Below are 20,766 nucleotides of genomic sequence, written 5' to 3' on the forward strand. Positions count from 1 at the left end.
TACTCATTTTCTATGTAAGCCTCTCAGCCACACGGAACATTTTATTATTATAAATCATATACACACTAGACGTCATCAGTAAACCCAATCAGTCCCAGAGCAAATGCGCCAACCATGCCACATACGCAATCAGATCATGCCGTTGTGACAGAAGCCACCATCTCGTTCGGGTGGGGCCGTAGTTTGATTCGGGTGGGCGCGACACGCAAATGACATCAGCGTCACCCAGAACCACAGCGCTCCCTCATATCCGTTCAAGCTGCATCAACACCTCACGAACTCTCGTCCAATTGAACCTACGAATCCGCCACAAGAGACTCGAAGGTTTGAGGAGTCGCCGGTGTCGCCATTGGAGCATGTTCATGTCGAGGGCGTGGACAGCGACAACATCTTTCGCAGCGGGTCGCAGCGTGAGAGCCATCATGACTTCCACCGGCGCGGGCGATAGGATCATCAAGTTTGGGCCATTCGAGGTGACGAAACAGGTGAGTAGCTGGGTCTGCGTTGGTGGATCCAATAAAGTCCATTCAAGAGGAGTGAAGCGGCATGGAGACTGTCCCACGACGTGTCCTTTTGTCATCACTCATCTGCATCTTGAATTCATCATCACCTCCTTTGTAGCTACATCGCTTACAAAACCACAGGTCTTCTTCTCAACCCCCCACTCATTTGCCCTCGTCAACCTCAAACCCCTCATTCCCGGCCACATCCTCGTCTGCCCACACGCGCCGCACCGCCGCCTCACCGACATGAGCGCGGAGGAGATGGCGGACCTCTTCACGACTGTGCAACTCATGCAGCGGCTTCTAGCCCGGGCGTACTTCCCCACCCCGGACCCGGACGCCGGCAGCTTCTCCGTGGCCGTGCAGGACGGCGCGGCGGCGGGCCAGACGGTGCCCCATGTGCACGTGCACGTCATCCCGCGGCAGGCCGGCGACCTGGGGACGCCCGATGTCGTTTACGTCAAGATGGCGGGCGAGGACGGCAACGTGGGCGGCGCGCTATGGGATCAGGAGGTGCGGCGGCGGCCTGTGCCGGGAGGAAGCATGCCGAGGGTGGATGACGAGGATCGACGCCCGAGAACTGAGAAGGAGATGATGGAGGAGACGGAGAAGTACAAAGCACTTCTGAGAGAGATGGGGGTTGAGTGAGGGTCTGGTATAGACGGGGTGTGCCGACGGGACGTTGCACCTCAAATATTGCGTGATGAGCTTAAGGATTTCAGTGCCTAGGTACCAACAGCACCATTTGACTAGGCCCAGTAGAAAAGGGCCATCGTTACAGTTGACTCGATGCTCTCAAGGCAAACATGTTTCAGCTCAGTGTATAACTTGCATCATGGTCCATTGATCGCACGTCATCTACGGCGCCAAATCAACAATGGGCAATCAGAGGTGTTGACTTGATAAGAGCCGGAAACACATGTCAAAGTTAAGCCCCGACGACACGCCAGCAAGGAACAGAGTGAGGAACTAGAACGTCACCCCCGGTGTTTCCGGGCATGAAGATGCGCCTCGGGTGACTTATGTAAAAGGGCCCAGCAATCGGATCTACTGATTGTGGGTTGACTTCGCCAACGCATATGCAAACTGGGCACACGTTGGGTTACAATTGTTCCACAACCAAGTAACATTTATTGCATATCAATGCATCCACCCCCTTAGCCCTACCTGCCATCGATCGATCAGTCAGGCAACATGGCAATGTTTCCGTTGAGTTCTTGATCTTCCAAATTTAACCTTTCGCGAAGATATTAATCCGGGATGGTCAGGCCATGCCCGGTTCCAAAATACCGAAGACATCCAATCGAGTCGAACGGACACCGTGATAAAGCTATGCTGTCTGCTGGTCACACAAGAAATAGCAAGTCCAATAGATAAAAGCGGTAAGATATTAGAGAAATGGTAGCAGTCAATATACTAGAGAGCACGGTGAGCTTTTCAGGGCCCAGAACTTGTCTAGCATCGCTAGGAACCTGTGAAATTATTGATGACATAGCAGTCAGCGTTCCATCAGAAGGCAGCTGGCGTGGGTTCTCACTGGCTCGCATATAGACACCACAAAGTCGTAATCTGTGTATCTCGACATCCCGCACCCGGGCTGTCCGCTACTGCCAACTATAATGCGAAGCTAGCAGTTTTTGAAAGTGGTGACGTCGAAAATTAAGGAAGCAGATAAACGGCGCGGACTGGCTGGAGCCCCGCCTAAGCCTTCAAAAATATTTGGGTTCCGAAGCACTGAGATTGGCAATGACAGACGGATGTTACCCCGCGAATCACGAGTGATTTATCGCGGTGTTCAAGGCAAAGCATGCCGTGGGTTAATTTGGCGAGCATGGTAGCGTATGCGCCATCGTTGGACGTATGTAGGTAAGGGGGATGCCGGGGCTGTTGCGGTGAGCGGAGTTGGTGTCCAGACCATAAATGGAATTGCCGTTCCGAACGCGAGTCAAGTGCCGCTCAGCGGAGCAGCATTGGTCGCCTGCTATAAATGTGATGCTGGAAAGCAAATGTGGACAGCAACCCCGAATAGTATCGGGAATTCAGGTGTTTATATCGCATCTTGACTTGTTTACCATCTTTCGCGAGCCAAGTTTCGGAATCGGCTGAAATCGGCTGAAACCGACTCCCCACGAGAAGAGCAGAACGAAATGCGACGGTCCGACTTGATGCCCAGCCGCGCTGATGGTGTGTCGTTGAATAACCCCACAACCTGTAGCTGATCCCCGTCAACTCCAATGCGGGAACTAGTGCAAGCCCCGCTAGCGGACTTCGGTAGATGCATGACGACAGGGGCCAGATGAACGGATAGCGGGCCAGAGATGGTCATCCTGGAGGCACGAGGACAACCAGACTCAAAGGAGGACGACATGCTCACAGGTGCCCGGTGATGTCGCCGGAGATTTGCGTGCCGGCGGTGTCAACTCAGAGCTAGGACTAGAGGAGCAGAGAAAACAAGCCTTGCTTGGCGCCGAGCTCTCGGGCCTTGACGAAGTTCCATGAAACCCCGAGTGCAGCATGGAGGTCGAGGGCCAGGTGGGCCACACCCAAGCCGAGGCGAACTGCGAGATAAGCGGGCGATAGGAATTGCTTTGATCCAGCATCGACGTTTCCATCTAATCTACTTATCTGAAAGAGGAGGGGCAGTAATGCCGCCGGTGCAAATCTTCCGGTACAAAGCGATCGGCAGTCGATCAAGGAACCAAATCTCAATTGCGCCTTGATGAGCAAGAGGGGAGAGCACAGTGGGACGAGGAGGGACGGAGGGAGGGGGAGCAAAGGAGGGATTCGGAAGGTTGATGGAGCAGGCCAGAATGCGAGGCAGCAAACAGTGCATATGCGCGGGCGCACAGACAACCACAGCTAAGCCCCCAGCTAACGTTGCAACGGCGGCTTCAACCCAACCAGGTCTAGTTCATGTCATTGGGTTCCGGTCTTCGGGGAGTAGCGTTAGCAAGAGAGCAGTGCAGAAATTAGGTGTTGCGACTTGTGAGTGGTAGTGGAGGGAATCGTCCCTGCTAGGTAACCATCCGCGACTCCAAGACAGGGCGTGCCTCGCATGCATCTGAGACAGAGCCAATGAATGCCTCTGACTCTGCCGAGCCGCATTCATCATTGGAAGCTGGTAACGGCGATTTGATGTCTCAGCGGAGCAGATTTCCGGTCAAATCAACGGGACTGCAGCAGTGACGTGATTTCATCCCCAGTGCTTGTTGCATTTGTAGAAGCGATGGGATGGCCGTGGGCCGATCTGAGCAGGCCTGGACTACAGATTCCATGAGTCGCTGCTGGGCGCCGCACGAGGCCGGGGGACAGCGAACCCATATGGCACCACCAAGCTTCGGTCGCGGTCAGCTTTCCAAGGTGGGTAAGGCGGACTCTGTCGAGGTTGATGTTACGAGATGAATGCTGAAGATGAGGATGGATAAGGCAGTAGCCCGTTGTCGGCTCCGATTGCTAGCGCATCCAGGCGAATTTTCATCCAGGGTGGCGATCGTTAGCCGGCCACACTTGGCCAATCACGACCCGTCGCTCTGTGTTGATATTGGATACAAGCATATTCTAGCGCAGAGCCCCTCGAATCGACAACCAGCTGCGCACAGGCCACTTGAACAGGAGCATTATCACCTGTTGCCAACCAATCACATTTCACCGTTTTCAGCAGAGCAGCTGCATGCAGAATCCAGACCAAGCCCATGCAGGTCTGGCGAGCCATCTCTCGAAAAGCCGGGGCCCGGGAGCCGCTTGGATTGCCTGTCTCACAGGCGGCTAATGTCAAGGGCAGTTTTGCGGGACTGTAGTAAGAACAACCTGGTTGATCTAGTCCGACGAGGGCCTCGCTCGACTGTCCGACCGACCCCCGACCACCCGTGCTAGCGATGCTCCGAAAGATGCCGCTAGGGTATATAGAAAAGGAAATCCCATCACGAGGCGACTTGCAGCATGCGGTCAAGCCAGCTCCCAAAAGTTCGGCTTCTTCATTTCGTGCCGAGTTTAAGGTGAGTCAAGGTGTGGAGGAGGGGGGATATGCTCCTAAGCGGTCTCGCTCCCTTGTGATCTCTGGAGCCGCCTCGGAAAATGTTGCGACAACCCCTCCTCCCACACCTCCTCCTCCCCCTCTTCCCGCCTGGGAGGAATTCGGGTTATCAATGAATCCAGTGAATGCGTCCGCCCGGCTCATCCGATCCCCTCTCTCTCCTCTCTCTCCTCTCTCCCCTCTAACAGCACTCCCAGCTTTCGTCTAGCCACATCTCGGCTAAGTTGTGTCGCGTGTCTGGCTACGCCAAGTCCAGGTCCCAGCATGTTAAGTTGGTTCTCCACAGGCCATATTATGTACATAGATAGAATACCACCGTGCTATCGCCGCCGCTCATTCTGCAAACGGTGCATACTTCTTACCTCAATGCTCTTATCAGGGTGTCCCGGCCTGGCAGAGCCCGAAGACTCCACTCCAGAACCACAGCTGCACTTACACGGCCCCAACTGCCACGGTTCAAATATGGCCTCCCACCCTCCGTCTCTCTCCTCTCCAAAGCTTCCCACCATCTTTCCTCTCTGGCTTCAGTCACCCTATATCTGTTTGCCTTCCCTGGGGCATTCTCGACGCTTACCGCCACTGTATTTATTGCCTCGAAAGACCAACACCAGTACCTTTGAACGCCATCCTCGGCCCGTAATCCCATCACCGCACAGCCATAACCCTCCTTCATAAGACGGCAACACTTTTATCCACCGTCTTATCCTACTGTCCCAATTTCTTGACCTCTCAAAGAATTGCATTTGTCGCGGTTAGCCTTTATCAGGCGAAGACACAATGGCTCTTCTTAACCGGTCACGCGCCCGGGACCCGGATAGTTTTCCGGCAATGCAGCTCTTCCTCCTCGGTAATTCTTTTTCTCAAATCCCTTCAGCAGCGACTTGGCGAAATTGGCTAACTTCATGCTTTCAAAGCTATTGTTCGATTGGCGGAGCCCGTTGCCCTAACGTCAATCTTTCCATATGCGTGGGCATTGGTTAAGGATTTCCACGTTGGAGACGAAAACAATGCCTCCTTCTACTCCGGCCTCCTCATCTCAGCTTTCTCGCTTGCCGAGGCTACCATGGGCATGTACTGGGGTGGTTTGTCTGATCGGATCGGTCGCAAGCCAGTTTTGATCCTGGGATGCGTCGGTACCATGCTCAGCATGATCATGGTGGGAATCGCTCCCAACTTCTGGGTTGCCTTGTTCGGCAGGGCGCTGGGTGGTATGCTCAACGGAAATATTGGTGTTATTCAGACCATGGTTGGCGAAATGGTCACCCGGCCAGAGCACGAACGTAAGTTTGCTCCGGCAATACGGATCTCGCCTTCTTCCCATGGACCAGCTGACATGATACAGCACGAGCATTCTCCATAATGCCTTTTGTTTGGAGCGTTGGCACAATTATCGGCCCTTCGATTGGTGGTATGTTTGCTAACCCGCATGAGTCTTGGCCTCGGACGTTCCCTGTCGGCAGCTTGTTCGAGCGTTTCCCCTACCTGCTCCCCAATCTTCTCTGCGCTGCCATGTTGCTCCTGAGCATTGTTTTGGGATTCATTCTCCTTGAGGAAACCCACCCAGATCTACGACCACTGACGGCTCAACCGACTGAATGCTGTGCCTCGGAAGAAACTCCGTTGATCCCATCCTCGGACCCACGAAAATGCACTTCAACAACCGACTCCCAAGTCGAGACGTACGGGGCTACCGAAGGTGTGGGAGAGGACTGGGATATGTCTCTGACAGAAAAAGACACACCTCCCCCGCTCGTCAAGATCTGGAACAAGGGGCTTGTCGGACTCATTGTATCCCTGTGCATCTTCACATACCACTCCATGACCTATGATCATCTGTTGCCCATTTTCTTCGAAGACGATCGTGTTTCGGCTTTCCAAACGGCCAAGGCACATACGGTGTTCCCGTTCTACTCTCCCGGCGGACTAGGCCTGTCTCTCCGCAACGTGGGGGCGATCATGGCGGTCGACGGTGGCATCGCTTTGATCGTGCAGGGTTTCATCTTTCCATGGGCAGCAAACAAGCTCGGCACATATCGGCTCTTCCTCGTCGTTGCAGTGATGCATCCTGTCGCCTACATCATCATGCCTATGCTCCTTCTCGTACCCCAGTCTCTCCTCTATCCTGCCATTTACCTCTGTCTCGCCGTTCGCAACCTTCTCACCATCGTCCTCTACCCTCTCCTCATGATTCTCATCAAGGAAGCAACTCCCTGTCCAAGCGCCCTGGGCAAGGTCAATGGCCTGGCTGCCAGCGCGGCCGCTGCATGCCGCATGATTTCGCCTCCCATTGCAGGCTTCCTGTACACTCTTGGCACCAGGGCTGATTGTTCCGCATTGTCATGGTATGCCAGTGCTGGCGTCGCTGTTGTCGGTGCCGTCCAGTGCTTTTGGGTACCGCGAGCGTGGAACGACGAGCACTCCGAAGAGCACGGGATTGTACGCCGCAAACAGGATGTCACTGTCACTATCGCTGAAGTACCGTTCTACGACTCTGATTAACGTGGTCTTGACAAGGTAGGTCAAAGGGTATGATTTGGGAAACCTGCACAGGGGGATCCGGTGACTAGATACTTTCTTTTTGAGAGATGCACCTTTGGCCGAGAAATCAGTCAACAGCGTACGATGTACATGTATATGTTTGGGTTGGATCAGCGGCTTGGAGTTTGGGGTTGTTTTCCAGTGTTAACACAAAAGTTTTATTTGTTTTTTGCACCATTCGGTATTGTCTTGGTTCAAGCGGTTGGCTTTCTTTTTGGCTTGCATGTTTTGAGTCATCGGAGGAGAGCGCTGGAATTGGAGCATGGGAGTTAATTGTTGCCTATTATTGCTCAAATCTTTTCCTTTTTTATTTTATAGATCAGGGTCAACATTCATGGATGCTCATAGAAGGCAATGGAGCTGGATCGACTCACACCTACGTCAAAGCGTGCTGTCTCCCACAAGTTGCGTGGTAAGAAGAATCAGTGATGTTTAAATAGACGATGTAACAATTCGCAGTGTAAAGAAATTAATTTCAAGTAAAATGGGGGCTATTGTTTTCGGGTTTCGACGTCATATTGAAGATTTGTTGTCGAGATGCGTCGCCCAATAGGATTTTGGACACCCACCGAAAGTTGGAGAAGATGGTCAAATTTTAGTCGGCGAGTTAGTCACTCATTGACGACGGGGAACGACAGAGTCCACCCAACCAAGTCGCTCCCATTTCTCAACGTCAAAGGGGCTGCTCTCGTACGAGGCTCTAAAACACAAGAAAAATGGATATGGATGCTCTCGTCGACCAAGTTGGCCAGGCCATGAAGGTGTCCAAGCCGGATGCCTCCGACTCACAGCCGCAGAGCGAGGCGACGATGCCTGAGCTGCCGCTGGCTCATGCCATCGCCAAGACGAGCCAGGGAATGACGGTTGACGAAGTCGTGGCGGAAATCAAGAGGACGCCGCTGTTCATGACGGATCTGGACGACGCGGATCCCGACAACGTCGACATCGCGGCGCTGCAGGCCCTCGCCTACGAGGGAACGCCGCTGGAGAACGGCAGCGACTTCAAGGATCGCGGGAACGAGTGTTTCAAGACCAAGGGCTACGGGGACGCCAAGGAGTTCTACACCAAGGGCATCAACATCCTCTTCCTCGAGGAGCGCAAGCGCACGCGCGGCGAGGTGACGACCAACCCCGAGGGCGAGCCCGACTCGGACGAGGAGATGGCCAAGCAGCGCGAGATGCTCGAGGCCCTCTACGTCAACCGCGCCGCCTGCCATCTCGCCCTCAGCAACTATCGCAGCTGCTGGACCGACTGCGCCGCCGCCATCCGCCTCAACCCACGCAATGTCAAGGCGCACTACCGCAGCGCCCGCGCGCTGCTGGCCGTGGACCGCATCGCCGAGGCCGACGACGTGTGCGCGCGGGGCCTGGCCCTGGACGAGAACAACGCAGGCCTGAAGGCCGTGGCCGAAGACCTCGTCAAGCGCGCCAAGCAGCTCGACTCGCAGCGCAAGATTGTCGCCGAGCGCGAGGCCCGCGTGAAGCGCCGCGCGCTGCTCCTCAAGGCCGCGCTGCGTGCGCGCGGCATCCCGACTCGCACGACGGCCCAGCCGCCGGAGATGGAGGACGCCAAGCTGGAGCTGGTTCCGGACCAGGACGACCCGCGCAGCACGCTGTCGTTCCCCGCCGTGCTGCTGTACCCGCTGCACCTCGAGTCGGACTTCATCAAGGCCTTCAACGAGACGCAGTCGCTCGACGACCACCTGTCGTACGTGTTCCCGCTGCCCTGGGACCGCGAGCGTGAGTACACTCCCGCCGGAGTCGAATGCTACGTCGAGACTCGCGAGGGCGGTCTGCTCAAGATGGGCAAGCGCGTGTCGCTCCTCAAGGTGCTGGGAACGGGCAAGGTCGAGGTTGTAGACGAGGTGGTGCGCATCTTTGTGGTGCCGCGGGCGAAGGCCGAGGCGTGGGTAAAGGAGCACAAGGCCAAGAGGGCGAGAGAGAAGGGCGAGGAGGATCAGGCGAACTAAGTGGGAACGGGACGGCAAAGGCAATGACGGAAAAGTGATTTGATGATTTGATGATTGACCCGGCTGATAGACTACCCGTGGTGTTGTGATTTGCTAGTGGTATAAACGTGCAACATCTGGTCCAAACAAATTTGAAAGCAAACAAAAAGAGATTCCCAAAAGAAAACACCTGCCAGAGATGAATTGTCTACCCAATACTAGCTGCCTTGGACCAAGGACTTTTCCAAATGCTCCCAACTCCTCTCGGCTCAGATACCCTCCTAGCCAAGTCGACGCCGCTACGGGCTGCAGTGCGGCCTCGAAGCTAAAACGAGTTTGTCCGCTGCCTCTTTCTCGGATGCTCATCGTCGAGCCATGGCCCAGACGATATCAACCCGGTTGGGGCGACAGGAGGGGGGCCAGCCGCGGTATAGGACCCGCGGCTTTGTTCCCTACCGCCCAGGAGCAATAGCACCGCAGCCGCATCCTCAGCTCTTTCATCCACAGGTCTTGTTCTCTCTCGTGTTAAAGTCGGCTCGGGGGATCCAGTCGCTAGAATAGAACTGAGTCTCATATTGTTCGTATTGGCCGTGTTGCTTGTGAAGTTTACATGGCTTGTGTTGCCCATGTTGCCCATGATCGGGCTCGCGCTGGCTCTGTAGCCGTGTTCTGAATCCTCGTAGTCCAGTCGTCGTTTAGGACTCCATCCAGGTGGCGAGGATGTGTTGCGAGGCTGGAGCGACGGGATGCTTGGCACAGCACTGAGGTAGGGGCTGGGATCAGGGTACAAGTCGTACTGTGGGCTGGGATGGTTGGCAGAAGTCCAACTCGAGCTGGGGCGCGATGGTAACGTGTACCCCTGAAGCCCAGATCCTATGCTCGACGCAGAGTTAGGTACCGAATGGTAGTGGCTCTCCGTATCTTCCGGCATCCATGAAGAGTCACAGGTAAGGCGAGGTCTGAGTTGGAACCTGCCTTCGTCCTGATCAAAAGGACTGAGGGTGGCTGGGCGGACGGTTCGAGGGAAGCTAGTAGCACCACTGAAGCCTGAAGTGATATTGTTCATGTGCTGCTGACGAGAAAACTCAGCCTCATGGGTAGCCCTATTGACCAGTTGCGGGTCGATAGTCATACGGCCGAAGTCTGGAGAGTCGGGGTGGAAGCACTCAGAAGGAAAGGATGCCCCAAAAAGGGGGATCAGCGCCCCAGCAATGGGATAGCAGAATGTCGCGCACACTGCTTTGGCACAGGAATATGGCATCCAATAGCCTAGCAAGCGAGTTAGTAGGGGCTTTGCAGATCCACAGGGAGAGAGCAAGTTACCTTGAGCGGCGATCGAGCCTCCAGTAATGCTGTGCGAGATTTCTTTGAGGCCTGGGTTGAGACCCAACATCTTGGCTGGAACGGTCTTTTCCACTATTAGCGCCACACCGTCACGACAAAATGCGACAACTGATTGCTTACTTTTCCATATCGACAGCACTTGAAGAAGGGGGTCATGCGGACAAGCCCAACATTGTAGTCCCACATGACGGTGTATTCAATAGTTTGTCCAGGTCCAGGGAGCGTGAACTCGTATCGAAACACTGCGTCGTTGTTAGTGCCAGATGGTCGGGGGCAATACCGAGTCACGTACCTTCGAAGCTCTCTCGCCCCGTCTTCTCGAAGAAGCCCTTCTTGCCGCTGTTGTAGGGGATGTGCGAGCAAGATTGTTGGATGGACCCAAAGGTTTGGATCCCAAACCTTTTGATCTCCATGACAGAACCATCATCGAGGTTCTCGAATGGGGGGTAGTTGATGGGGGCACGGATCTTCGACTTGGCCAAGTTGGCTCGCCCCGTGCTGTTCCGGTTAGGAGGCATAATCGGTCGGTCCATCGCTAAGGTGGAGGCACTCGTGTTGGCAGAGAAGATGAGAGAGGAAGATGCAGGAATGGGATGAAAGGAGGGGGCAGTCTCTCGCCGGGGAGAGGCTGGGTTAAGAAGGGTCTTGAGAGACAGCATGGCGAACGGCGGCGTCTGCCAGGGGCCAAAAACAGAATTTCTTTCAGGTAAGGTCCTCAACGTGGTCTTGGAGGGATAAAGAAGCCTCGTCGCTGTTGGGGGGGATGAACCAGGTGGTTTGGATGGGGCGGTGGGCGGCGCCCGTGATATAACCCAACCCCGAAACTGCAGGGAAGGACAGACAGCGTAACAGTGAGTGGAAACTCTTCCCACTCAAGTCACTCTCAAGCTTGACAAACAACTCGGGGCAGGACAGTCTTCCAGGCGGTGTCCTCTTGCCCCGACGCGTCAAGGACAAGGAACCCTAGGTCGCTTTCGCCCGGAGGCTTAAGTCACTTGCGGACGGAGGCTGCAACTCCGGCAGCTAGAAGCGACGTCTGTTGGCTTGACCGATATTCTCGGTGTCTTTTTCTTTGTCTCCTCCCTCTGGCGGGATGCCTAAAATGAGACGGCCTCGTTTGCAAACTCCCACCGCTCTGCGTTGGCGAAGCCTAGCATACGCCACCAAGTGATAGATGACCAGACAACGTGGTTGGGTGGGTGCGAAACTTCTAAATGAAGGAAGTCGACTCAGCCTGTAACCTTTGGACCGGAAGCCAGGACGAGGGGGCCAAGGTAGTTTGATGAGTAGAGACGCGGCGTGTCCCACAGCCTCGACGGTACATGTCGCCTCGGAGCCTCCGCGCACCAGAATGGCCACACCTACAATTTTGGAGTCCAGTGTATCAAACAACTTCGCCATGTGCTTTCATGCTGTCTTCTCCGCATCAAGACCGAAAGGCAGAGAACCGCAACAGGGGCGTGTAGGCCGAAGCCGCTGGGGGTGAGAGCGCGGCCCTCATCCGTCGCCCCTTGCTGCTCTGCTCTCCGTTTTCCGTCACACTCCCGTGGTGTGTATCCCCCAAACCAGGCCCAATAACAACCTAGCCGTTTCCGACTGCAGGTGCTTCCAACATCGGAAACCCGCTGGCCAGAACGGGAGTTGCTCGTTAACAATATCCTGTAGCTGGATGGGACGTCCCGCAAGTCGCGGGGGCGACACCTGAATCTGCCGATCGCAAATGCAAGCCCTTTGGGGCATAATCCTTGATGTCTCACTATTTGAAGCCACCTCAGGAAGCTTTGGGCGAACTGGAGCGCCAACGGGTACTTGCATCGCCCATCGCCAGGGGCTTCCCACCCCGGTCCGCTCGGTGAAGACAGGACAACAAAAGCTTTCTGTTGTCTGCCAGTCGTGAAAGCAATTCATGCTCATTTTCCAAACCTCGCCCGAGTCGCTCCACGTGCCCCTATGGCAGATGAGAAGTGACACCGACTTGGGTAGAGCCGGCTAGACTGTGTGGTGTTTGATGTGAGTGAAGATACCTTCCAGGATCCTTGACCCCAGCAAACAGAACTTGGAGAATGTTTTAGCGTTCCTTTTTGACCATGCCGTAAAAATAAGTCCAAGTTTTATGTTGGTCCGCAAGAGCCAAAGTGTGCATGTCTGCCTCCTCCTCCACTCACTCATCCTCTGCTGCCCAAAAACGTTCGACGGAGATTTCTAGAAACAAGGATAGCTGACTCTCTCTTCCTCTCTTCTCTTTCGAAGGCGCTGGAGATCACAGCTGTCATGCTGCCGGCTCTTGTTACTCACGCGGGCTTGCCGGCGCACAGGTACAAGAAAAATGTCCGAGGGGGTACAAGCCTACGCCCGATAGGGACACCTGCTCAAACTCTTGAGAAGCCTTCTGATTGCCGTACAGTGCCGGCCAGGGCATAAGTTCCCCCTAATGCCGGGATTCGCCAACTCGCATGGTGCTTGGGCAATCACTCGAGTGGCCCCTGGCGGTCGCTAGGTAGATCGGTACAACTGTCTCTGTATCCCACGAAGGACGTCCAATTGAACGACTTTTCGGTACCCATGCAATCTCCCAAAAAGCACTGTGTTTGTAGAGTGCCATCCCTTGGCCTTCGAGTCAATATCCTCTGGCGGATATGTAGACAGAAGCTTTGATGAGGTTGATCACATTTGCTGCAACCAACCGACGGGTCGGGTACCAACACATCCAAGCGTCCAACGTCCACGCTAGAGATAAAATGATTCTCAGCGAATGATGTTGCGATTTCTTTTCAGGCTCTGTGCTAAATTCGGAGGCGCTGACTGAATGCGAATGTCAGACACTTGGAGAGCCAACACACCCTACTAGAGCACTGTTACGACTGGTAACTTAGGCACACGCTGGATTTAGGCTTAGACTGCTTAGCCTTGGTTGCCTGTCATAAATGAGAACCCCGCCACCCATCCGTCCAAGGCAGGCGTCTTGTTTGGCTCTCTTCATGAGCCCGTCGGGCCGAGCTGTGAGCGTATTCAGAGTGCCTACTTCCACGCTTAGAGCCAGACAGAGAACGGAGATAAAATCTCTGATACTCAAGGGATAGTTTCAGATGATTGTACAATATCCAGTGTGGGACGGCGGGAGGACTAAGGCGAGGAGCTGTCACTGCCTCACGCGGAGTGCAACCTTGGTCATCCAGACGGCTCCCTGCATCGACTTCGGAGCAGCCTGCCTTTTTTCCTAATTTTCTGAAGTTGTGGAGCTCAAGGCGCACGCCGCATGGGCTGGTGTCGCCCGGCATGCCGCGTTGGACAGGCCCCTGAAGAGACGTGTAAATATGGCTACCCGTTTTGCGAGTGGCCGCGAGGAGTGAGCGTGGAGTGGGTGAGGAGATGGTCATTCCCCAACCCAGTGGATGCTGAGGCTGCATAAGCCATCACCAGCGACTTTCCCAAGCGAAGCATAGCTGGGCCTAAGTATTCCGGGATAGCTTGAGATTGAGATTGGATGGCAGGAGCTATCACAGGTCGACTTCGACCTCGATAGCCTAAACAGGATTCAGCGCGATACAGGGGCAATGGGAGTGAACAGATACGATTCATAGCTCCTGTGTCAGTGGAATCAGCCAATCGTGACGGAATAGCCTGGGAGCGTAACGATGAAAAGTTCGTCAGTTTCACGCAAGTGATACGGCCAACATCAGCCACGCTGGTCTCGAAGACGGTGGAACGGAGAGTATAGACCAGGCCTTGCGTCCGGGCTTGGGGCGACACAGACCTGGGTGAGAGAGGGTGCCTCTTCACAGACTGTTGTACGTCCAGACTCGGCCCACCGGTCAAAACTGGAGCCGTGCATGTCTGACTTCGAGAATCGACAGGGTTGGCCAGAAGGCAGACGGCAAGAGTGGATTCTCGACAACCAGACAGCTGTCAGTCCTCGCGTAGCGGTCGGCTGCCCGGATTGGGGAGTGCCCGGTTCTGTCAAACTTGTGTGACAAGTGCGTATCTAGGAAGCGAATGGACCGGGCTCTAGCATGAAGCCGACATTATGGACCTCTGGGGGTGTTGTAGAGGCATTCGATATCTCTGGGTGTGTTGTAGAAGCGTGCGATACCTCTCTGCGGCGGATGCTCAGATCATTTGTGATGCCTGACTCCCACGAATTGCGCTCGCTGGTGACGACTTGTGGTGACGACTTATTAGTGGCTGCTGCATCCAGGAACAACATTTTGTGGAACAGGAAGGCCTCGAAGTCCAGGCTGTTGAGTATCTCGATTCAATATCGGCCGATTCGAATTGAGCGCCACAGCATATACAGCTGCCCTGGAAAGACGGGTCGATCTTGGGGCGTACAAACACCGTCTGAATTGACAAGATAAGTTGAAGATGCTGCTCGGGCCAAGCTTGAAGCTACCTGGTAGGTACTGTACCTCGGTTGCTGAGTCAGGTGCAATCGCGCCCAGGCCCAAGTGTGGGTCATCAGTCCTGGGCAGTCACGATGGCCTGAGGCGTCGAAACACGGTCTCCACTATCGGCATCCGGGATGTCGCAGGGCCGCAGGGGTCGCGTCCGGGATTTGTTTACGCGCGGGACACTGATTGCCACAACAACATTCGCTCTTTGTAGTTGGTTGATGGTAAAAGTCATCAGGCTGGCCCATCTCGTCCCCTCTCTTTTGTTGTCGCGAATCTGCGCGCGAGCTTCACCTTTTGCTCGCCTGAGCTGCTCTGCCCCATTGACTGTTCTCCCTTGTCGGCCACTGTTGCCTCTACTCTCTCTGTCGACAACATCCACTTTGGCCACCAAAGCCAGGGCAGTGCTCAAATCTACCACGAAAATGGATTCCGACGCCTCTGATGCCTCGGCTTTCAGTCTCGACGACGAGTCCGATGGCTTTGTCATGGAACCTGTGAGTGTTTGCCTTTGCTTCTTTGTTCAACCGACTGTGAATTGCGCAGTGGCTGCCACGGGCGCACAGCTGCCTCACAGCTGGCACCTCTTCTGCTACTTTTTCTGCTTCCACCAACGACTCGTTCTTTGCCTTCTGTCACATCTCAACACCTCCTTGCCAGCGCATGCAAGAAACACCCGCCGCAATGGAGCCCTCGCGAACAACAACCCCCTCGAACCCGCTGCTAACGTCGCCGTCGCAGAAACCTAAGCTCAAGGCAGCCCCAAAGAAAGCCGCCGTGAAACCCGCCGTGAAGAAGATGGTCCAAACCACGCTGAAGACCAAGCCCGCCGCCGCCACCAAGAAGCGCCCCAAGCCCGAGAGCGACGATGATGATGCTATGAGCGACGGTTCTGGCTTCTCAAACACCCCTCCCAACTCCAAGAAACTAAAAAAAGACCCGCCACCCAAGAAGTCTTCTGGAGTTCCCTTGGCGGAGCTCGAAAACGACAGCATGATCATCGACAGCCCTCCCAAGGCCAAGACAAAGAAGACCGCCACCGAAACATACCAAAAATTGACCCAGCTCGAGCACATCATCAAGCGTCCTGATACCTACATCGGATCAGTAGAGAAGACGGAACAGCAGATGTGGGTTTTCAACAAGGAAACCTCCCTCATGGAATACCGAGCCGTGACCTTCGTACCTGGTCTTTACAAGATCTTTGACGAAATCCTCGTCAACGCCGCTGACAACAAGCAACGTGACGGCACCATGACCTACATGAAGATCAACATCGATCGTGCGAATGGTACCATCAGCGTGGAAAACAACGGTAAAGGTATTCCTGTTGTGATCCACGAGAAGGAGAAGATCTACATCCCCGAGCTCATTTTCGGCCATCTCTTGGCTGGTTCCAACTTCGACGATGACGAGAAGAAGACGGTTGGTGGTCGAAACGGTTATGGAGCCAAGCTCTGTAACGTCTTCAGCACTGAATTCAATCTTGAATGTCAGGATAGCGAGCATGGAAAGCGCTACAAGCAAACGTGGACGGACAACATGCAGAAGATGCAAAAGGCCAAAATCACATCCAGCAAGTCATCTGACTTCACCCGCATCACATTCAAGCCGGATTACGAACGGTTTGGTATGTCAGAAGGCATCGACGATGACCTGGAATGCCTGCTGTTCCGGCGAGTCTACGACATGGTCGGAACGGTCCGAGGCATCAAAGTCCACCTCAATGGTGAACAGATCAAGATCAAGGACTTCAAGGCCTACTGCGATCTGTACGCCAAGTCGATTGCCAAGGATAGAACCGACGAGGAGGGTGGCACTCCAACATGCACCGTCGAGATGGACAAAGACAAGAGCCATCCTCGCTGGGAGGTTGGCTTCGCTGTTTCGGACGGTACCTTCCAGCAAGTTTCATTCGTCAACTCCATTGCTACGACAAGTGGTGGCACTCACGTCAACTACGTCGCCGATCAGGTCACGGCTTACCTGCTCAAGACTCTTAACAAGAGGAAGAAGGGCCATACCTTGAAACAAAGCCATCTCCGTAATCACATTTTCATCTTTGTCAACTGTCTTGTCAACAACCCGGCTTTCACATCCCAGACCAAGGAACAAATGACGACCAAGACGAGCCAGTTTGGTAGCAAGTGTGTTCTTGGGGAAGACTTTCTCAAGAAGATTGCGAAATCAGATGCTATCCAAAACATCATGGAATTCGCGGAGCGGAAAGCCGACAAGCTGATGGCAAAGAGTGACGGAAGCAAACGTTCCCGTGTCAGCAACGCCAAGCTAGTCGAGGCCAACTTGGCTGGCACACGACGTGGCCACGAATGCACTCTGATCTTGACAGAAGGTGACTCCGCCAAGGGTTTAGCCGTGTCTGGCCGAGCCATCCTTGATCCCGACCGCATCGGTGTTTTCCCACTTCGCGGAAAGATGCTCAATGTACGCGATGCATCCATTGATCAAATAACAAAGAATCAAGAAATCCAGAACATCAAGCAATTCCTGGGTCTCAAACACAAGCAGATTTACACCGATACCAAGAGTCTCAGATATGGTCACTTGATGATCATGGCCGATCAGGATCATGACGGAAGTCATATCAAGGGTCTTCTCATCAACTTCCTTCAAGTGCAGTTCCCGTCGCTCCTACAAGTTCCCGACTTCTTCCGTGAGTTTATCACGCCCATTGTCAAGGTCTGGCAAGGACCCGATCCGAAGAAGCCCAAGAAGTTGAAGACCTTCTTCACACAACCCCAGTACACAGAATGGAAAGAGACCCATGCCAACGAGCAGTCCAGATGGCAGGCCAAATACCTCAAGGGTCTGGGATCCTCTACCAACGAGGATGCCCAAGTCTACTTCACCAACCTCGACGAGCATCTGAAGGAGTTCCAAGTCATGAAACCAGACGAGGCGGAACTCTTTGAACTTGCTTTTTCCAAGAAGAAGGCAGACGCGCGAAAGGAGTGGCTCGGCAATTTTGTTCCGGGTACTTTCTTGGACCACTCAACCAAGTCGATCACTTACGGCGACTTCGTTAACAGAGAACTGATCCTGTTCAGCATGGCTGACAACATGCGCTCAATTCCTTCCGTGCTCGATGGCCTGAAACCTGGTCAACGCAAGGTCATCTATGCTTGCTTCAAGAGAAACCTTGTAAAGGATAAGAAGGTGGTCGAATTGGCTGGTTACGTTTCCGAGCAAACGGCATACCACCACGGTGAAATGTCTCTTCAGCAGACGATCATTGGCTTGGCTCAGAACTTTGTCGGCTCAAACAACATCAACTGTCTAGAGCCAAGTGGAAACTTCGGTTCCCGACTTGCCGGTGGTTCAGATGCTGCTAGCCCTCGTTACACCTTCACTCGCCTTTCACCATTCGCCCGAAAGATCTTTTCCCCTCTAGATGAGCCTAACCTGGAAGCTCAATTTGACGATGGAAAACCGATCGAGCCCTTGGTCTACTCGCCGATCATTCCCATGGTCCTTGTCAACGGCGCTGACGGTATTGGTACCGGTTGGAGCACGTCGATTCCCAACTACCATCCTGCGGAAATCGTCAAGAACCTGAAGCGCCGAATGGGTCGCCTTGACGACAATGACGACGAGGAAAAGCCTTTCGAGACCATGACACCTTGGTTCCGTGGCTGGAAAGGTGAACCCAAGGCGGCTGGACCTGATCGCTACAAGTTCAATGGCATTGCCACCCGAGACGATCAAAACCCGAACGAGGTTATCATCACTGAACTGCCCATCCGAGTGTGGACAGATGACTTCAAGGCCAAGCTTGAGAAAATTATCAGTGGCGGTGACGGTCCAACCTGGATCAAAGATTACAAGGAGTTCAACGATCACAACACTGTCCGTTTTGAGATTATGGTTGACGAGAAATTCATGCCCAAGGTTCTCGAGGAGGGCATACTCGAGCGTTTTAAGCTATTGAAGCAAGTAGCAACATCCAACCTGGTAGCCTTTGACTCTCGGGGCCGAATCCGCAAGTATGAGAAGGTTGAGGAAATTTTGGAGGAGTACTATTGCCATCGAATGGACATGTACCTGCAGCGAAAGGTTTGTGCACTGCTCTAAATGTCGAAATATGTTGCTGACTTGTTCCCAGAAATATTGGCTCGGTGTGTACCATGCCGACTACCGCAAGTTGAAGAACCAGGCCCGCTTCATCAAGGAAATTATTGATGGCGAGCTTGTCGTTGGCAGAAAGAAGAAGAGCTTGCTTGTGGAGGAGCTTCGAGAACGCAAATATGAGGCATTCCCACCAGGAAAAGAAAAGAAGTCGAACGAAGACGAAGAAGAAGCAGAAGAGGAAGTTGACGCTGTAGACGGCGGCGCTCGCGATTACGACTACCTACTTTCGGTAAGGACAACGACGGGTGCAGCTGATTCAATTACTGACGCGGACTAGATGCCCATTTGGTCTCTTACGGCCGAGCGTCTCGAGAAGCTCAAGGATGCCATTGCCAAAAAGAAGACTGAGCACGACGACCTTCTCGCATTGAATGAGAAGGACCTGTGGTGCAGAGACCTTGACGAGTTCATGGCCGAGTGGGACAACCAGCTCGCGCTTGCTGCCGAGATCAAAACTAACATTCGCCGCCTGGGCCGCCGAGTGTCGAAGAAGATTGGTGCTGGCCGTGGCCGCAAGGTCAAGGATGAAGACGATTATGAGCCTGAGAAGAAGGCCCGCGGCAAACCCAAGGCTGCAGCAGCCAAGGCCGCGCCTGCCAAGGAGACGAAGAGTTCCCAGAGGTTTACAGAGACGTTCAGTTCCAAGCCCAAGGTCAAGGTGGAGAAGGAGTCTGATGTTGTAGAGCTATCTGACAACTTCTCCGATGATGACTTTGCGGCACTCGGCAAGGGCAAATCAGCAGCCAAGGCTGCGCAGTCGCAGTCGCAGTCAGAAGTTGAAGCTGTTCCTGTTCGCACCAAGCGGGCTGCTGCATCCAAGGCGAGGACCATTTTCGATGACGAAGACTCGGAGAGTGACGACGACCAGATGCTCGGCGACGTCGGCGCGCTTGTCAAGGGAATCGACAAGCCGGCGGGCGAGTCATCCGGCGGCAGACTTAGTTTGTATGCCATGAACCGCCCCGATTCAAGCCACGGCAATGGCAGCTCCGGTGGCCTTCCAAAGCCAAAGACTAAGTCGGCCAAGTCGTTTGACTTTGACAGCCCTGACGACACCAACTACGAGATGTTGGCCAAGTCTTCCCCTCACAAGACCGCGACAAAGGGAGACCACATCGACAGCTTCCTGTCTGATGATGACCCGGTCCCTTCTCCAGCCAAGCCGGCAGTTTCCAAGGCCACATCACTTAGCGCTACGGTAGCAGGCCTTACCAGTGTCAAGAAACCCCGAGGTCGTCCTGCTGGAGCGAAGGCCAAGGCCAAGGACGATGCCAAGCCTGAGCCAAAGCCCAAGGCCGCACCCAAGGCAGCGCCGAAGAGCAGAGCCAAGGCAGTGTCAAAGGCCAGCACTCTCTCCCCAGCGGCAAAGGCATACGCGGCTCGAAAGGCCATAAAGAAGAGTGTCCTAGATGATGATTCGGATGAGGAAATGGAAGAACTTTCATCGCCTCCTCCCCGACCGGCTGCAAGGGCGCGGCCAGGTCGAGCAGCGGCTGCGAGACGGCCAGTTGTGATTGACGACGAGGACTCGTCGATGATGGAGGACCAGCAGAACGACGACGAGAGCGAAGATCCATTTGAGGTGGATGATGATGAGGACTAGATTCGTCAAGTCGACGGACAAGAGTATTGTCTGCGGCACTTCCCATGATACTGTCAGTTATATTGTTTCGCCTTGCTAGTTTTACTTTTCCTTTGCACTTTCCTGGAAGAGCCCCTTGCAGCCACAGGCTCGGGCATGATATGAGATACATCTGGAGGCTATGTGTTGAGGAGTCAGGGACGTGGTCACTTGCTTCCGGAGCCGAGCTTTATTATCGCAATTGATATCCAACTCTGAAATATGAATGTTCTATTACTAT

At 54.2% G+C, this 20,766-nt stretch overlaps 6 protein-coding genes across 6 annotated transcripts; 5 read left to right on the top strand and 1 right to left on the bottom strand.

The window, feature by feature from the left end:
• Positions 1 to 422: 422 nt before the first annotated feature.
• On the top strand, positions 423 to 1,151 carry BGZ61DRAFT_526783 (HIT-like domain-containing protein; the record flags this gene model as incomplete). Its single annotated transcript, XM_046253013.1, has 2 exons — positions 423 to 485; positions 645 to 1,151. The coding sequence occupies 2 exons, from the start codon at positions 423 to 425 to the stop codon at positions 1,149 to 1,151; spliced, it is 570 nt and encodes a 189-aa protein (XP_046110531.1).
• Positions 1,152 to 3,268: 2,117 nt separating this feature from the next.
• BGZ61DRAFT_440839 (uncharacterized protein) lies at positions 3,269 to 3,514 on the top strand. Its single transcript, XM_046244528.1, has one exon. It carries the CDS (start codon positions 3,299 to 3,301, stop codon positions 3,497 to 3,499), a length of 201 nt encoding a protein of 66 aa, XP_046110532.1. The 5' UTR covers positions 3,269 to 3,298; the 3' UTR covers positions 3,500 to 3,514.
• Positions 3,515 to 5,313: 1,799 nt separating this feature from the next.
• On the top strand, positions 5,314 to 7,035 carry BGZ61DRAFT_472143 (major facilitator superfamily domain-containing protein; the record flags this gene model as incomplete). Its single annotated transcript, XM_046248297.1, has 3 exons — positions 5,314 to 5,383; positions 5,451 to 5,816; positions 5,879 to 7,035. 3 exons carry the CDS (start codon positions 5,314 to 5,316, stop codon positions 7,033 to 7,035), a joined length of 1,593 nt encoding a protein of 530 aa, XP_046110533.1.
• Positions 7,036 to 7,790: 755 nt separating this feature from the next.
• Positions 7,791 to 9,044, top strand: BGZ61DRAFT_489633 (uncharacterized protein; the record flags this gene model as incomplete). The annotated part of the gene is made up of 1 exon (XM_046250233.1): positions 7,791 to 9,044. The coding sequence occupies one exon, from the start codon at positions 7,791 to 7,793 to the stop codon at positions 9,042 to 9,044; it is 1,254 nt and encodes a 417-aa protein (XP_046110534.1).
• A 304-nt stretch (positions 9,045 to 9,348) lies between these two features.
• BGZ61DRAFT_489634 (uncharacterized protein) lies at positions 9,349 to 11,026 on the bottom strand (the record flags this gene model as incomplete). The annotated part of the gene is made up of 4 exons (XM_046250234.1): positions 9,349 to 10,292; positions 10,347 to 10,431; positions 10,488 to 10,609; positions 10,660 to 11,026. 4 exons carry the CDS (start codon positions 11,024 to 11,026, stop codon positions 9,349 to 9,351), a joined length of 1,518 nt encoding a protein of 505 aa, XP_046110535.1.
• Positions 11,027 to 15,180: 4,154 nt separating this feature from the next.
• BGZ61DRAFT_340940 (DNA topoisomerase) lies at positions 15,181 to 20,507 on the top strand (the record flags this gene model as incomplete). The annotated part of the gene is made up of 4 exons (XM_046239360.1): positions 15,181 to 15,252; positions 15,497 to 18,829; positions 18,879 to 19,133; positions 19,182 to 20,507. 4 exons carry the CDS (start codon positions 15,181 to 15,183, stop codon positions 20,505 to 20,507), a joined length of 4,986 nt encoding a protein of 1,661 aa, XP_046110536.1.
• Between the last annotated feature and the right edge of the window lie 259 nt (positions 20,508 to 20,766).

This window comes from Ilyonectria robusta, assembly GCF_021365365.1.
Source record: "Ilyonectria robusta strain PMI_751 chromosome Unknown BGZ61scaffold_2, whole genome shotgun sequence".
Taxonomy (NCBI): domain Eukaryota; kingdom Fungi; phylum Ascomycota; class Sordariomycetes; order Hypocreales; family Nectriaceae; genus Ilyonectria; species Ilyonectria robusta.

Excerpts from the sequence above, each read along its gene's own strand:
- BGZ61DRAFT_440839 (XM_046244528.1), top strand. The coding sequence starts at position 3,299 with ATGGAGCAGGCCAGAATGCGAGGCAGCAAACAGTGCATATGCGCGGGC.